The sequence below is a fragment of the Anguilla rostrata genome, chromosome 8 (genome assembly GCF_018555375.3).
Source record: "Anguilla rostrata isolate EN2019 chromosome 8, ASM1855537v3, whole genome shotgun sequence".
In the NCBI taxonomy this organism is placed as follows: domain Eukaryota; kingdom Metazoa; phylum Chordata; class Actinopteri; order Anguilliformes; family Anguillidae; genus Anguilla; species Anguilla rostrata.
In genome coordinates, this window is record NC_057940.1 from 50,044,297 (window position 1) to 50,061,466 (window position 17,170).

At 53.3% G+C, this 17,170-nt stretch overlaps 1 protein-coding gene across 3 annotated transcripts; it reads right to left on the bottom strand.

The window, feature by feature from the left end:
• znf687b (zinc finger protein 687b) lies at positions 1-15,286 on the bottom strand. Of its 3 annotated transcripts, XM_064345444.1 has the most exons (11): positions 15,172-15,286; positions 14,982-15,052; positions 10,846-13,459; positions 9,550-9,818; positions 8,448-8,632; positions 7,820-7,996; positions 7,203-7,365; positions 5,941-6,300; positions 5,224-5,336; positions 3,284-3,401; positions 1-3,162 (listed from the first exon to the last, which is right to left on the bottom strand). In XM_064345444.1, the coding sequence occupies exons 3-11, from the start codon at positions 13,436-13,438 to the stop codon at positions 2,482-2,484; spliced, it is 4,659 nt and encodes a 1,552-aa protein (XP_064201514.1). In that variant the 5' UTR covers positions 13,439-13,459; positions 14,982-15,052; positions 15,172-15,286; the 3' UTR covers positions 1-2,481. The 3 variants fall into 3 exon arrangements, with proteins under 3 accessions (XP_064201514.1, XP_064201515.1, XP_064201516.1); XM_064345445.1 differs by lacking the exons at positions 14,982-15,052; positions 15,172-15,286 and adding an exon at positions 14,582-14,922; XM_064345446.1 differs by lacking the exons at positions 14,982-15,052; positions 15,172-15,286 and adding an exon at positions 14,176-14,542.
• Positions 15,287-17,170: the final 1,884 nt, after the last annotated feature.

Here is a 17,170-nt window from a genome sequence, read left to right on the forward strand (position 1 = left end):
GACATTTAGATGTTTTATTTAAGACACAAGATGAAATCTACTCAAACAGAAATCACAGCCGAATGGTTAACGAAGCAAAATGACAAATCAACTCTACAAAGAAGGGAAAAAAAATTAAGAAACTGTTTATAGTTTTATTATTACAGAGTCGATGACGAAATTACTTCAAGTTTAAAAAAAAAAAAAACAGAAGTTTAACCCCGCCCCCCCAGCTGCCCCTCCAATAGAGGGCCACACACGCAAATTCCCAAAAACCCACTAATAGAGCAAAGTATTTAAACTCCATCATCGACTGGGTGTGTGGAGAAACTAGAAAAGTATATCAAAGAGAAGATTGTTAATTTTTGTACACAATTATTACACACACAACCATCCCCTTACACGCCATTTTTTTAAATGTTTTTTTTTTCTTAAAATGTACAATTACAAACCCCCCTTTACAAAATACGAGATCATCCCCTGACGAACACCCATCTGCTTCCAATCAGCCGAAAAAGAAATACATTTCGTATAACCTGTTAACAATGGAACGGAGGGAGAAAAGAAACTCCTCAAGCTTAGTGTGTGTACGTGTTTGTAAATACAGATGTGTATATACGTGTGTATACACAGACCCGGGTAGAAGCACATGCGAACACAACATAATTATACTCATGCTACAGTGATGAAAACTAAAACGCGCAATGGCGCTGTTTTTACTTTTCTTTTTTTAAGCTGACCGAAGCTCAAACAACCATGTTTTACAACTACGCAAGTCCATATAACCTCACTTCCTCGAGAACGTGCTGGGAGGTTTGACTGCCTGACTGCTTACAGAAACACGGACTGCCTGTCTGTTGTGTTATTTGCACAGCGCTCGTAGTATACGATAAAATATTAGCAACGTAGCTTCGGCAGCATCGGCTGATGCGATCGAGAAAAAAATAAAAATAAAAGCAATCTCAGGACGACGAACTGAATTCGGCGGAATCAAACCTGTCAACAGAAAGTTTTGGCTTGGTAGAACGGTCCGAATTTAACACGTAAATAGAAGGACTGGTTAAAGAAAAGAAAAAAAGATATGGTCAGAAACAAATCAGACATTTTTAATAAATACTCGTTTATAAAATAACTTGCTATAAAACAATTTAAAATCAGTGTTTAAAAACCTCAGCAGAGAGCGCCCTTTGTGTTTGCTTTAGCCGCATCTCATTACAGGAACACGATGCTTGCGTGTTTACCCCCGCTAGCTAAACAGCTGCTGGAGTCAGCAGACCGAAGCCACTACAGACTATGCTCACAGGCCTGGACAAACGACAGAGAGGAGATCAGCTCTAGCAACACAGATGCTGATTGGATAAGGAGGGTAGGGACACAGGAACAAGGAGAATGTTGACTGGATAAAGACAATCAGGACAATAATACAGGACATGGAGAACACTGATTGGATAAAGGATGGTGGACAACCTAATACAGTGTGAATGGTGATTGGATAGCCCTACAGTGGAAGCCTGGGTTAGTGCAGGGTTATAGACACAAGCTGCCAACAGTCATACTTGAACTGCTTTGATACCGTTACAAAAATAGACTGGAGAAGTAAAAAAAAATAACAGCCAGCACTGAGAATGAAGGAGTGACCATGCAAAATTAAGAAAAATAGAAGTGAAGAGGTGGACAGCGTCAAGCAGGAAGAAAAATGTGATGGGGAGAAGTCCGAAAACATAAGAAAACGAGCCAATAGGAATAAGGATGGTGGGGCACAGATACAAGGGACCTGCTGATTGGACAGGAATAATTGGGACGCTGATATAAGGAGAAGGCTGACCGGATAAGGACTATAGAGGTACAGATAAAAGGGAACTGCTGAGAGGCTAGGAATAGCAGGAATACTGATATAAGGAAAAGGCTGACTGGATAAGAATGGTAGGCGCACAGATAGAAGGGAACTTCTGAATGGCCAGCAATAGTAGGGACACTGATATAAGGAGAAGGCTGAGTGGACGAGCAGGGTAGGGCAAACAGAGTGAATAAGGACTGGATGAGGTGGACAGGCACCTGAAAGACCGACAGAAGGGAAAATGGAGAGAGGGAGAGAGGAGAGGGAGGTAGGGAAAGATACAGATAAGTAGGAAGGAGAGTGAGAATGATGTGAGAGGAAGCTTACAGATTGAAGAGATTAACCTGTGTGAAACAGGCAGTTTGGGAGCCCTCTACGCACCACCCCCCAAAACTCTGCGTGCAGCCCCTGTGTTCCACAGTCCTCTGGTCTTTCACCATATTATGATTGGATAAATGCCTGTAATGCCACTGACACTTACTGTGTGTGTGTGTGTGTGTGTGTGTGTGAGCGAGCCCAGGAACTAACGATGAGGACGACATGCAGACACTACCGTTTATCGCTGACCTCTCACCCCCCCCTCCTCCCGTCAGTCGACAACCATTGGACTTCCTCCTCTCTCCATCCCTCTATCTTCCCCTCTCTCCCCCTCCCTCCCTCCCTGCCTACACTGGTCTGTCCGTCTTGTGAGCGGCGATGAAGGCCATGCCGTGTGTTCGGAAGTGGGTGCTGAGGTCCGAGGCCTTGTCGAAGCGTCGGCCGCACACCCTGCACCCCACGCGGCCCTCGGCGTCCTCCCCCAGCTGCAGGGGCGAGGGGGAGTCGGGGGAGGAGCCCCCGTGCAGGGCGGGGTCCGCGGGGGCCGAGGCCCCGCCCCCGGCCCTGGCCCCGCCCCCCGGGTGGGCGTCGGCCTGCGCGGCCCCGGGGGCGGCCTCGGGGGCGTCGCGCACGCGGTGCGTGATGAAGCGGTGGCGGCTGAGCGAGGTGGCGGAGGCGAAGCAGGCGCCGCAGCGGCCGCACTGCTGGGAGGCGGCGTCGGGCCGGTGCTGGGGGATGTGGCGCAGGAACTCCTGCCGGTCCTCCGTGGAGAAGCCGCACGGGACGCAGCGGAACTCCGCCGCGTCCTCCTCCGCCGCCGCCGCCGCCCGCGGCCTCTTCGCCGGGCCGGCCGCGCCCTCCCCGCCGCTCTCCTCCCCGCCCGCCGCCGCGCCCCCTTCTGATTCCTCCTCCGTGGCTCCGCCCCCCGGCGCGCCGGGCCCGCCCTCCCCTTCGGGCTCCGAGGAGCTGCCCATCGCCTCGTCCAGGGGCCGCCCGGAGGCGGAGCGCTTCCGGGTCAGCGCGGGGCCCTGTGGGGGAGGGGTCATGAGTCTAATCGACACACGGGACAAACAGGAGGAGCGGCGACCGAGCGCTACGCGGTAAGGGGGGTGGGGGGGGGGTGGTTTGGGGGGGGGGCGGGGTTCTGACCTGCGCGTCCCGCGGCCGCCGTGCGCCCCTCTCGCGCATCTGGACGCCGTGCCGGAGCCGGATGTGCTTCCCCAGGACCAGGCGGCTGCTGAAGGTGCGCTTCCCCTCCGTGCAGTGCCTGCACACGAACACGGCGTTAAGGGCGGGGCGCTCCGCTCGACGCCGCTGCCTCTTAACGCCGCGGGAAACGCTTCCGCGACACTTTCGGATATTTACGCTTCCGCAGGTGCAACACTAGCAAGGCCTTGGATGGCGGGAGGTCAGTTTGAGTTCATTACATTCACATGGGTGGATGCATGCTGTTTAAATATCGAATAGTGTATTTTAGCTTTTCGGGCAAACGCTCAGATTATCTTATTGAACTTACCCAAATTCGTTCTTATGACAACTCTTGTTTCTCTGGGTGAGGGAGGAGGAAAACTCTCATCGCGTGCGTAACAGGATGTGTGGGGGTCTTTCTCACAGGGTTTAGGGTGGGGTTAGGGTGGTATTTGGAGACTTTGTGTAGGGGTGGGGGTGATGTGGGGGAGGGTTTAGGGTGGTATTTGGAGACTTGGTGTAGGGGTTGCGGGTGATGAGGGGTTTAGGATGGTACTCAGTGTAGGGGTTTGGGGTGATGTGGGGGGGGTTTAGGATGGTACTCAGTGTAGGGGGTTGGGGATGATGAGGGGGAGGAGGGTTTAGGGTGGTACTCAGTGTAGGGGGTTGGGGGTGATGAGGTTTAGGGTGGTACTCAGTGTAGGGGGTTGGGCAGTTTAGGATGGAACTCAGTGTAGGGGGTTGGGGTGATGAGGTTTAGGGTGGTACTCAGTGTAGGGGTTGGGGCAGTTTAGGATGGAAGTCAGTGTAGGGGTTGGGCAGTTTAGGGTGGTACTCAGTGTAGGGGTTGGGGCAGTTTAGGGTGGTACTCAGTGTAGGGGGTTGGGCAGTTTAGGGTGGTACTCAGTGTAGGGGGTCGGGGCAGTTTAGGGTGGTACTCAGTGTAGGGGGTTGGGGGTGATGAGGTTTAGGGTGGTACTCAATGTAGGGTGTTGGGAGTGATGATGTTTAGGATGGTACTCAGTGTAGGGCGTTGGGGGTTTAGGGTGGTACTCAGCGAGGGGTTAGGGGTGATGGGGGGTTAGGGTGGTACTCAGTGTAGGGGATTGGGGGTAATGAGGGGGTTTAGGGTGGTACTCAGTGCAGGGGGTTGGGTCAGTTTAAGGTGGTACTCAGTGTAGGGGTTGGGGTGATGAGGTTTAGGGTGGTACTCAGTGTAGGGGGTTGGGGCAGTTTAGGATGGAACTCAGTGTAGGGGTTGGGGTGATGAGGTTTAGGATGGAAGTCAGTGTAGGGGGTTGGGGCAGTTTAGGTGGTACTCAATGTAGGGTGTTGGGAGTGATGATGTTTAGGGTGGTACTCAATGTAGGGCGTTGGGGGGTTTAGGGTGGTACTCAGCGCAGGGGTTGGGGTGATGGGGGGTTAGGGTGGTACTCAGTGTAGGGGATTGGGGTAATGAGGGGGTTTAGGGTGGTACTCAGTGCAGGGGTTGGGTCAGTTTAGGTGGTACTCAGTATAGGGGTTGGGGTGATGGGGGGTTAGGTGGTACTCAGTGTAGGGGTTGGGGTGATGTGGGGTTTAGGGTGGTACAGGGTGTAGGGGTGGGGTGATGAGGTTTAGGGTGGTACTCAGTGTAGGGAGTTGGGGGTGATGAGGTTTAGGGTGGTACTCAGTGTAGGGGGTTGGGGCAGTTTAGGGTGGTACTCAGTGTAGGGGGTTGGGGCAGTTTAGGATGGTACTCAGTGTAGGGGGTTGGGGCAGTTTAGGGTGGTACTCAGTATAGGGGGTTGGGGTGATGGGGGGGTTAGGGTGGTACTCAGTGTAGGGGGTTGGGGTGATGAGGTTTAGGGTGGTACTCAGTGTAGGGGGTTGGGGGTGATGCAGTTTAGGGTGGTACTCACGGGCAGTGGAAGACCCTCTTGATGCCCTCGTGGTTGACCCGTACGTGGCGCCGCAGGCTGGGGGCGGAGCAGAAGGAGCGCTCGCACATGCGGCACGGGAACTTCTTCACCGACTGGAGGGGGAGCACACCAAGAAAAAACATCAGCTCTCAGTCATAAACTCCAATACATCCACAACTTCTACTTAATTAACATCAGGGCATAGGGATAAAGACGTAGGGCACAGGGCGTAGGGGTAAAGGTGTAGGGCTCAGGGCGTAGGGGTAAAGGTGTAGGGCTCAGGGCGTAGGGGTAAAGGTGTAGGGCTCAGGGCGTAGGGGTAAAGGTGTAGGGCTCAGGGCGTAGGGGTAAAGGTATATGGCTCAGGGCGTAGGGGTAAAGGTTTAGGGCTCAGGGCGTAGGGGTAAAGGCGTAGGGCTCAGGGCGTAGGGGTAAAGGTGTAGGGCTCAGGGTGTAGGGTAAAGGCATAGGGCTCAGGGTGTAGGGGTAAAGGCGTAGGGCTCAGGGCGTAGGGGTAAAGGTGTAGGGCTCAGGGCGTAGGGGTAAAGGCGTAGGGCTCAGGGCGTAGGGGTAAAGGCGTAGGGGTAAAGGCGTAGGGCTCAGGGCGTAGGGATAAAGGCGTAGGGCTCAGGGTGTAGGGGTAAAGGCGTAGGGCTCAGGGCGTAGGGGTAAAGGCGTAGGGCTCAGGGCGTAGGGATAAAGGACAGCAGAGCTGACCTTGCCGTGCTCCTTCCTCATGTGGGCGATGTAGTCGTCCCTCTCGGCATAGCGGGTCTGGCACTGCTGGCAGCTCCACTCAGCCGGCACTCCGGGCCGCGATCCCACCACCCCCGACTCGGGAGAGCTGGGCGCGTCGTCCGCGTCCTCGTCGGCCCCCTCCCCGTCCCCTCCTTCCTCCCCGTCCTCCTCCTCGTCCTCGTCCTCCTCGTCCTCCCGCTCCGCGCCCCAGTCCTCGCCGTCCGAGCTCTCGGCCTTGCTCGGGGGCTTGGCTTTCGGCAGGGAAGCGGGAGGGGCCGCCCGGGGGGCGGGGCTAGAGTCCGGCGCCTCCTGCTTGACTGACAGCCCTCTGTGAGTAGTCTGAGGAGGAGAGAAACAACAGAACGAGTCAAAGAACAGAGGAATGAAAGGAGGACATATGAAGAAGCTCATTCATTCATTTATCCATTCATTCATTCATTTATTCATTCATTCACGAGATTTGACCAGTTAATAATCAAAAGAGGAAAGGGGATTTATTAAGCAATTTAGACATTAAAACACAAAGAGAAATAAAGAAAATACATGTAGAAATGAAATTAGGCAAATGAAATAAATGACAAAAAACAAGCAAATTGAATGAGATGTGTGGGAGAAAACTGGAGGACAACCCAGAATTAATCCTAAACAACAATCACCACCAAGAACAACAATGGTCATCATCATCAGCATCTCCCACACCTAAAAGTATTCTGTCGCTGTGGCCTCCACCTGCCTCTGTAGCTCTTACCCAGGTACGCCATGAAACTGACAAAACCCGAGACTTCTGTTTACTCAAACGGTTTGAAGACACCGATGTCATTGAGCCATTTTAGTAGGGCAGCTTATCCTGTTCAAGCATTCACTTGAATGAATTCAGCTGAATTTTTTTTTAGACCTTTATAATTGAGTCAGAAAGGCACACCCTATTTTTTTAAGTTGAGACTTCACAGTGTGTGCTTGATGTAGAACGTAATACAAGGTGTCACCATGAGATGCCTTGTTCAGGGCCAACACAAGAGCTGACGCATGTCTTTGTTGACACCACGCTCATTTCTGGAACACAATGTACAGGCACCACACAAAGGCAAAATTTAGATGACAACTTTCTAGTTCAACAATGTGGATGCAAAATATTTCGCATTCGCAACCAGTAATATAAGACTGACAGTGGCAAAACATAAATTGTATATATATATATATATATATTTATTTATTTTTTTTAATTTGAAAAGGACACAGACCTTCATGTGCTCCATCATGGAACCTTTCTGAGCGTAGAGCTTGGTGCAGTCAGGACACTTGAAGACGTGCACCTTCTGCTTAGCCAGGTGGGTGTCGAAATGCATGTAAAGCAGGGGTTTCTGGGTGAAAACCGTGTCACACATCACGCACTTGTAGATCATCCTGTAAAAGAAGGGAAGGTGAGGGGAGGGGTTAGAGCAGCTCCACAACCTCTGTGCAAGGACAGGTAGCTGCATGCAACAACTGGAGGCCAAGCAGGTCAAGATCAGCTGGGACTCCATGCGAAAATAAATATAATACACCAACATAGCAGTCCACACATTACATTACAGGCATTTATCAGACGCTCTTCTCCAGAGCGACTTACACAACTGTTTTACACAGCATTTACATTGCATCCATTTATACAGTAGGATATATACTGACGGTTAAGTACCTTGCTCAAGGGCACAACGGCAGTGTCCTCGAACCTGCGACCTTTAGGTTACAAGACCAACTCCTTACCCGTTATACCACACTGCCTGCCACACACCTCGAGGATAAACATTTACAGGAGAGATATAAACACACCCAAATTTTTTTTTTTTTTTTTTTTGAGGGGGTGGGGGGAACTTACTTGGCCTGTGGGGCAGTGAGGTTGGGGTGCTGGGTGCTGATGTGCCCCTGGGCGCTGGGGGCAGATTTGAAAGCCATGGGGCAGCTGGGGCACTTGTGGAAGACCTCGCAGTGGGCCGTCTGGATGTGGGACTTGATGGAGTTCAGGCCCCCGAACACCACCTGGCAGCTGGAGCACCTTTTGGGCGGAGGAAGGGGGGGGGGGGGGGATGAGTCTCTTAGCTGGGACCATACAAGCGGATCCCCAGACCCAAGGTTACATACAACTGTCAAGGGTTAACATGTTTTTTTTTTGGGGGGGGGGGGGCTTTTTCAGCTTTATTAGACAGTACAGTGTAGAGAGACAGGAAGAACGAGGAGGAGAGGGAGAGACGTGCGACAAAGGTCGGCGGTCGGACTCGAACCGCCGACGTCGCGGCAGACGACGAGCGTGTGGAAAGCGCTCTACGGGCTGCGCCACGAGACGCCCCCAGGTAAACACGTCTTATTATTATTGCTATTACTACTCTTCACTTCTGTCGGTTATACAAGATGTCGTATTCTGCCCTATGCGACACTGCTTGCTGTCCGGTGGAGTGGAGGAGGAGGGGGGGTGACGGCAGGGAGGTTTCGGGGTCCCCGCCCCTCACCTGTAGCCGATGCGGCGGGCGAAGTGCAGGCAGGCCTCCTCCAGGTGGGTCTGGAAGCTGGCCTGCCGGGCGATGCCCCCGCACTCGGGGCAGACGTGCGGCGAGCGGTGCTTGTGGAAGCGCTGGTGAGCCGCCGTGCTGCAGGCGTTGGGCAGCATCATGGGCGGGGAGCAGAGCATGCAGGTCTGAGGGGGGGGACAGAGGAGGGAGGGGAGGGGAGAGGGGCGGGAGGGGAGAGAGGGGGGAGGGGGGAGAGGAGAGAGGTGGGGGGGGAGAGAGGGGGGAGGGGGGGAGGGAGAGGAGAGGGGCGGGAGGGGAAAGGGGAGGGGGGGAGAGAGGGGAGAGGTGGGGAGAGGAGAGGGGAGAGAGGAGAGAGAAGGGAGGGGAGACAGGAGAGAGGGGGGAGAGGGGAGAGGTGGGGAGAGGAGAGGGGAGAGAGGAGAGAGAAGGGAGGGGAGACAGGAGAGAGGGGGAGAGAGGGGAGAGGTGGGGAGAGGAGGGGGAGAGAGGAGAGAGAAGGGAGGGGAGACAGGAGAGAGGGGGGAGAGGGGAGAGAGAGCGACATATAGAGAGAGAGAGGAGGGAAGGAACAGATGAGGGAGAGCGAAAGGAGAAGAGAGAGACAGATCGAGGGGGAGGAGAGTAAAGGGGGAAGAGAAAGGAGAGAGGAAAAAGGATGTGGGGAGAGGATAGAGAGGACAGGTGAAAGGGGAGGAGGAGCAGAGTGGAGTGAGTGAAGAAAGGCAAATAGGAGAGTGGAACATGGGGAAAAAAAGAAAAATTCTATTTCTCATAATTATTATTTTTTTTTTAAGAAATCTGCTCATAACTAACACTTAACCCTTTGAAGCATAGGTTTTTCGGAATGTTTTTTTCTCCAAAATTCTAAGTCAGTGTTCTAGAACTCCATTGCATTCCTTTAGCAGTAGTGATTGTGACATCAGCATTAGAATGTTCAGTTAGGAACATTCTAATCGCATAGCTGTGACCTCACACAGGACTAAAGATAACAGCAGCAATTTACCACACCAAGGAACAAGCATCCCTGACCCAGAATATGTGCGCTGGGACCAGGCACGGGTAACACGGGCATCGAACTCACAGAGTTAGAAGCGGCCTTGATCTCCTGGAAGTGCGCCACCAGCTCGGCCTTGCCCCCGAACTGGGCGTGACACTCGGGACACTTGAAGTTGTGGTACTGCAGCACCTCGCCCTTCTTGCAGGGCAGGGGCAGCAGGGCCTGGGGGCTCTCGGGGGCCCGGCGGGGGGGCGGGGCGGGCGGGGCCCCCGGCGTCTCCTTGGACGGGCTGGGGCCCGGGGGGGCGGACGATGACGAAACGGAGGTGGGGGGGAGGGTCGGGGACAGCACACCTGAGACAGAGGGAGGGGGAGGGGGAAACACGTTAGTTCCTCTTTATTATAGGAATTATTTATTTATTTAAATATTATTTATTTATTTATATATTTATTATTTATTCATTAGCCTCCCCTGTCACAACCTGGTTACATTTTTCACTCCATTGTGGTGAAACTCCACAAGACTTCCCCGAGATGTGATTCCCTAATAAGCCAAAAGTTCCTCATTTTCACAAATCAAAACTCTGAATTCTGCCCCTCTACTCTGGCTGAAATTCTTCACTGTGATGTACATTATGAATATTAACAAATAGGCGTGGCCAACGAAATCGCAGGAAACAGATTTCAGTCCTCTTCCGTGCTTATTCAAAAACATTCTCGAACATAGAGCTAGAAGTTCCTGTTATCTTCTCTGACAACATTTGACAAACCGGCTCCACAGCAAGCAGGTGGCCACCTCTAGCGTTACTTCCTTAACTTGAAGGTTCTGGTTGCTAACAGGAGCTAGCCACGTTACGGTACAGTTTATGAACGCTCGTATCAGAGTCGTACCTGAGAAACGAACATTTGTTGCAGTCGCTAATGCAGTATTCATAGCATTCACTCAATTTTAGCATTTCCAGCTTTCGATGGAACAATGCCAGAACTTTCAGTGGAGAAATATGGAGCTGACCATCTGGTTGGTCTTTATAATCTGTCTGTGCAATCCAGCAGGCTTTCGATTGCCTCTGGAGTCTGTCAGTGGCAGTTGTGAACACGAGGACCAGGTTGCTGTGCCTAAGCTCTTCTGCTGAGGCTTCAGTATGGGTCGACTGCAGTGTGCTTATCTGGAGTTCAAACCTCAGGTTTGAACCTCGAGGCCACAGGCCTGCATTACAACTGGAACAGCTACCCAAAGCCGTGGACTAAGCATCCGCTGTTTCAGTTGCAATGCAGTTTCGAGGTCTTCAAGGTTTGAACTCCAGCTGAGCACACCGCACCCGAACCAGAGTGTCTGAGAATCTGTGATGGGCGGGGGACGGGGGAGGGGGCGGGGCCTCACCGATGGGCGTGGTGTCCTGCTGGCCTATCATCTGCTCGATGGAGACGGGGCGCATGACGAGGTGCGAGCACTGCATGACCAGGCCGCGCTCCTTGTGCTCGCGGGCGTGCAGCAGCAGGCTGCACTTGTTGAAGAAGGCCAGCCGCTTGGCGCAGTGGTTGCACGTGACCTCGATGCGCAGCGAGCGCCGGTCGTAGTGGCGCGCCAGGCTGCGCTCCAGGGCGAAGGCGTCGCCGCACTCCAGGCAGCGGTAGCCGCTGGCGGGCAGCGGGAGGCTCCACTCGGCGGGCGGCGGCGTGGAGAGGTCGGGCCGGTAGCTGGGCAGCAGGTTCTTGCTGTTGAGGATCTTGTTGAAGGCCTCCACCAGGCTGGACTGGCTGCGCGAGATCACCGCCCCGGTGCTGTTGACGATGGACGCCGGCTTGGAGACCTGGGGCCCGCCCGCGGGCTGGGGGCCCGCCGCCCCGCCGGCCCCGTTCAGCGCCTTGGCCCCCGCCGCCGGGCGCACGCCCATGCCGGCCGCGCCCACGGCGAATTTGGCGGCGGCGGCTGTTCCGGAGGAGGTGGAGACGGCGGGGAGGGTGGCGGACTTGGTGATGCTGACGGCCGTGGCCGAGACCTTAGCCTTCTCCGTGGAGGAGGAGGAGGAGGAGGCGACCGCCATCTTGTTCTGCGCCTTGCTGGCGGCCACCAGCATGGCGGTGCTGGCGTCCTGCAGAGTGGACACGGGAAGCATGGCGGCCTTGGCGGTCTGCTGCTGGGGGCCCAGCGCGTCCGCCGCCCTCCTGGGCCTGCTGGCCAGCCGCCGGCTCTCCGGCAGGCCCTTGGCGGGCTCCGGGCCCTTGCCCGCCGCGGAAGCCGCCCCCTTGGGTGCCACCCGGGTCACGGTCCTGGTGATGCTCCCGGTGGGCGTCTTTATGGTCTTGATTCGGACCTTGAGGGGCCGTGCGGGGGCGGCGCCGCCGGTCGTCGTAGAGACTTTGGAAGTTCCCTTGAGCGGCGGCGTCTTGCCCGCGGCCACGGGCACGATCCCAGCCGCCGCCTCACTCTTAGGCTCCGCCTTCACGTCCTTTGCCGCTCCACCCTCCCCCGCCTCGCTCTCTGAGCCTGCCTTGCCATCCACGGCCTCCTGCTCCTCTTCCATATCCCCCTCTTCCTTCACTCCCTCCATCTCCTCCTCCTCCTCCTCCTCTTCCTCCTCCTCCTCTTCCTCGTCTTCCTCCTCCTCATCCTCCTCCTCCTCGTCCTTGACCTTGGGGATGCTCTCGGGCGGGGCCGCGGCAGGGCTGGGGCTCCTTTTCACCGTTGCCGTGACGGCGGCGGCAGCAGCAGGGCGGTTGGGGGCTTCGGGCTCGGGGCTCTCTGGCGAGTCCCGCTCCTCGATGACGTGCTCCGGGTTCCGCTCCTCGTGCGCCGGGCCGGCGGGCCCCCGGGGGGGGGGAGGCGGGGAGGGCGAGGGGGACCCCGGGGCCGGCTCTCCGGGCTTGGCGCAGTCGGCCCCCGGCGGAACCTGTCGGGGCGGGGTGGGAGAGCCGAAGGTTTCCGAGGACGACCGGTGGCGGCGGGAAAGTTTCGGAGGGGTGCGGGCGGGGGAGTCCGGGCTCTCCTGGATCACCAGCGGACTCCCCAGGTCCGGCTCCGAATCCTCCTCGTCCGATTCCAGGCGGCGGAACCCGACGGGCCGCCCCCCGGCCGGGCTGCCGACCCTCTGGGTGCCGTTAAACGGCTGCGAGGGGTCCGGCGGGGGCGAGGCCAGCATCCCGGGGCGCGAGAGGAGGGCAGCGGCGGAGGGCGGGGGGGTGGAGGGGGAGAGGAGCACGGGTTTCGGGGGAGGAAAGAAAGCGGGAGGCAGCCCGACGGAAACCCCGGGAGCGGTCGGGGGCTCGGAGGAGGAGCGGGCGAACGGCGAGGCGGGGGGCGCGTCTTCGCCCGTCCCGCCGGGCGCGGTCTGGTGCTGGTGCGGCGGCGGCGGCGGCTTCCGGGCCTTCCCCGCAGGCTCCCCAGGAGTCAGGGGCTTCAGCCTGCTCGGGACGCCGCCGGGCTGCCTGGCCGCTTTGGCCGACCCGCCGCCCGTCCCCACCCCGCCCCCGCCGCCGCCCTCCGCCCCCGTTTTCGGGGAGCGCGGCGGCCACAGCTCGCCGTTGGACGGGCCCTGGGTCTGCCGGAGCGGCGGGTCCGCCGCGGCCGCCGTCGGCACGAAGCCGTTGACGGACTGGCTCAGGGGCTCAGACGAGACCGACGGCGGGATCCTGGGGCCCAGGCGGGAGCCCGTGACCACGCCCCCGGCCCCGCCTCCGTCCACGCCCTCTCTGTCCGACTCCGCCTCCGTCTCGGGGCGAACCCGGTTCTTCACGATCACGCTGACGATGGAGGGGTCCGCCTGCGAGGGGAGGGACAGAGCCTGGGCGTCCGAAGGGCTGGGGGGTCTGAGGGACGGGCCCCCAGGGGCCCCCGGCCCGCCGTCCGATGGCTTCCCGCCGTGGTGACCCTCCACATCCTCGGGGGCCGACTGGATGGCCTCTTTGGCATCGATGTCAGGAATGTCAAACGCTGCCAACAGGTCGTCAAAATCTGGGGTTTTCATGTCCCCCATACCGGGATAAGGGACAGAAAACTGCAGGGTGACCAACCCGCAGAAGAGAGAGAGAGAGCGAGAGAGAGAGAAGGTTAAACAGTAATCTGTGTGAGAACAATTCACCTTTGTTCATTGATCCATTATTTTCTGTCAACTCCCTTCAAGGTGGTTTAATGTACATAAAAAAAAATTGTGTGTTATCTTTAAAAAATAAATTCCTAGGGGAAGAAAAACGTCAGTCGCCGTATGAAAGTTGAATTTGCCTAACCTTTCGCTATGGTTCAAATCAGCTCAATTCTGGACATGAACTAAAATGTAGACGTGACGTCAGCACAACAGAAAACAGGTAATGTTTTAACTAAACACTGTTAATAATTACAGATAATAACACCAAACTTTAGAAACACCAGAGAAAGATGCCTTTACGGTTCCCTGTACGGCATAAATAGTTATCCCATTGTATGCAATTTGGCAAGCTAGCTAGCCAACTACGCGTTTCAGCACGCCCCAAAATACAGTAACCAGTGCCTGAAGTTATCTGTAATTGGATAGTAACGGTTAGCAACCTTGCGAATTAAGTGCTACTCGGCAGCGTGTCTTAGATTTCATAACTGCATACTACGTACAAATCTAAGCTAAAGTAAACGAACATGATACGTTGTAAACTGTATCAACAACGTGTAGACAGCGAGCAGCAGGCAAGCTGACGCTTTATACAAACTGAACATTACCTAGTAACACGTTACAGCACTTACACTGCCGATTTGGCCTAGTCAGCAAACACCCACCGATAACTCAGTCATATGTCATCCATACGCGTCATCGCTGCACATTGACTTGCTAAGTAAGGTTAAGGACCTTGCGCAAAAAATATTCAGCAAACCAGCTAGTTAGCCACCACGATTAGCCAACTAGACTAGCGACCCGGTGACCATTGGCATTGGAAGCTAAAACAGCCAAATAGCTTGCATCGAAACATTGCCTAATTTGTGGTTGTTACAGTAGCTGGCATGGTGCAATTTCTCGCTTGCTAAACACGGACAGACAACAACTTTCGCTTGGCTTGCTCGCTAATAGTGGACAACCATGGCTTTATAACCAGCTACTTTGCATAAAACTGAGCCACACGTTAGCGAGCTAGTAGCTGCCTAGCCATCCTACCTGGAATAAACCCGGCCAACGTTAGGAGTAGTAAAGTCTCGATAATTCTCCATGAGAGCAATATAAGCATGCCATTGATCGTAACCATATGTAGTAAAAACTAGCCGTTATTAGTAAGAACAAACATCTCAGTAAGAAGAACACCTCAGTTTATTTTCAACGTCCCGTTAGCTGTTAGCTATATGCTAACTTGTTAGCTACGTTGAGGCTAGCCTCTCTCTGAGCCCTGGACAGCGCGAGGGGTCATTTAAACTACGGCCATTACGGATACTGGTGATTGAAATTCAGGGGATTTGTCATACATTGGTAATATTTTTTTCTTACGCTCCTCATTTATGCTGCATATGCTTGCACTGCAATGGCATTTATACTTTCTAAAATAGATGTTTTATTTGTTTACCTGGCCCTGAGATTCCCGACTTCCCTCACTCGTTACTGCGCCAGTTTCCCGTCACCTGACTTGCGCAGGGCCTGTCCGATACAAATCACTGGAATCTTATTTTAAAAATGGGTAAGGCAATACATTTATACATTTTGATTTTAGATTTTAACACTTGCGTTATATTTACGACAATTCTTTTGCCTCATACTTTAATAAGTCTTTAACTTTCTTTAAAATAGTCTTATTTGGTGGATAGACGTGCATTCTTCTTCCCGGACCTTACGCCGACTTGCCTGCTTCTTTTCTCTTCGCACGCAAACCCGCAACGACTTATGATTGGCTGAATAGGACATGCAATTTTATAGGACCAACGTGACCAAGAAGATTCAGTAAATGCTAATTTCTTGATTCCAAGGGCAACATATGAGTGAGTGCGCTTTGTTTAAAAAGAAAGAACAATTCACAGAACTACAATTTTCAGCTGTCTTCGTCACACACATTGCAAACTTGAAATGGAAAGCTCTGTGATACAGGTCTTACTGGGAACTTGTGCTTATTAAGAAATGCAAACAATAGTCCAACAATAACTGTTCTGGTTTTCACTTGTACTTCTTTTCACAAGAAGGAAGTCAATGTATGATTAATCTAAGAGTGCTAAATATATATATAAAAAAACAATTTATAAAATACTTTGTGGCATTAGTTTCGATAATTTTTGGAAGAAATGGTCAAAGGACTGTTTCTGGCTCTTTCCAGGAAATGACAGAATTTGATTTGTGGTCAAAACAATATGGGAACCATTTTTGGCTTCCCTCCCAATATTCAAAAATAAAAGCAAGAAACATTCAAACTGCCAAACAGTAGCTGGACTGAGCACAGCCAAAGTATGCACTTCAGACTATTCAAATTGATATTGTTGATAAAGTTGATTATTTAATACACTTTCAGCTACTTAACAATTAGTAAATTAGAATAAATCCTTCTTGTGCACCAGATTGCTCTCGCAAGAATCCAACATTTTCACAAATTAGTTTGAAAGTAAAGATGTAGGTGTGCAATACACATCAGAATGATGTCATGCATCACAAATATGTCCACAATTTGCATAAATGATTATTAGCATACAAAAAGTCCTAACTTCACTTTCAAAAAGCATGCTGTGATCTCTTTGTCAAGCTGTCCCAGAGTGAATAACAAAGGAACCATACATACGTAAGGCTGGCTTTGTCAATAAAACGTTACCAGCAACTTGTGCAATAATGTATGTCCTTCCTTAACAAGTGGGTTATATTGTTTTACGGCTGTTCTGGTCATTCACTTTTATTTTCATTTTCAGTCACTTGCCAATTGCCACCTGCCAAACCAATCCAGCATAAACCAGTAAACCCTTATACATGCACACCTGACCAACGCCTTTAGCCACTGTCCACTGGAATGCACTAAATGTTGGAATTAACCAAACGCTGTAGGAGTGTTCCTGAGCAGAAGATTTACATGGGAGTGTCAGACTCCAGTCCCGGAGGGCCACAGTGTCTGCAGATTTAAATCCAGTCCCGGAGGGCCGCAGTGTCTGCAGATTTAAATCCAGTCCTGGAGGGCCACAGTGCCTGCAGGTTTAACTCCAGTTCTGGAGGGCCGCAGTGCCTGCAGGTTGAACTACAGTCCCAGAGGGCCGCAGTGTCTGCAGATTTAAATCCAGTTCTGGAGGGCCACAGTGCCTGCAGGTTTAACTCCAGTTCTGGAGGGCCGCAGTGCCTGCAGGTTGAACTACAGTCCCAGAGGGCCGCAGTGTCTGCAGATTTAAATCCAGGTATTAATCTGCAGGTATTTGTGGTTTCCTATCAATCAGCAGCCAACTAAGGCCTTGAGAACAAGGTGTGTGGACTCTTTAGCCAATCAAGGACTTCAATCATTCACTTGTGCTAAAACACACCGGAAGCCAGCAGACACAGCGACCCTCCAGGACCAGAGTTTGACACACCTGATTTTCACACTTTCAGTGCATACCACTGTTGTATTATACATGTCATCCAGCAATTTACAGGGCTGGTGGTTGACCTGTCCTGTTAAGGCTCTGTGTTCTATTGTAGTGATGGACTCTGCGGGTCTGTTTTTGAATCTGGACTGTGCCAATGATGACTGTAGCTTGACTCTAGCAGGATTTAGAGCAGAGGTGGGCAATGAGGGCAGTTTCTGTTTCATGGTTT

What these genes read in the sequence shown, in the direction of transcription:
- znf687b (XM_064345444.1), bottom strand. Translation starts at nt 13,438, where the DNA reads ATGGGGGACATGAAAACCCCAGATTTTGACGACCTGTTGGCAGCGTTT. An exon ending in TCAAGGCCGCTTCTAACTCT is followed by an intron (nt 8,633 to 9,549) that starts GTGAGTTCGATG and finishes CCCCCCCCTCAG; the next exon opens with ACCTGCATGCTCTGCTCCCC. An exon ending in GCCCGCCGCATCGGCTACAG is followed by an intron (nt 7,997 to 8,447) that starts GTGAGGGGCGGG and finishes TCCGCCCAAAAG; the next exon opens with GTGCTCCAGCTGCCAGGTGG.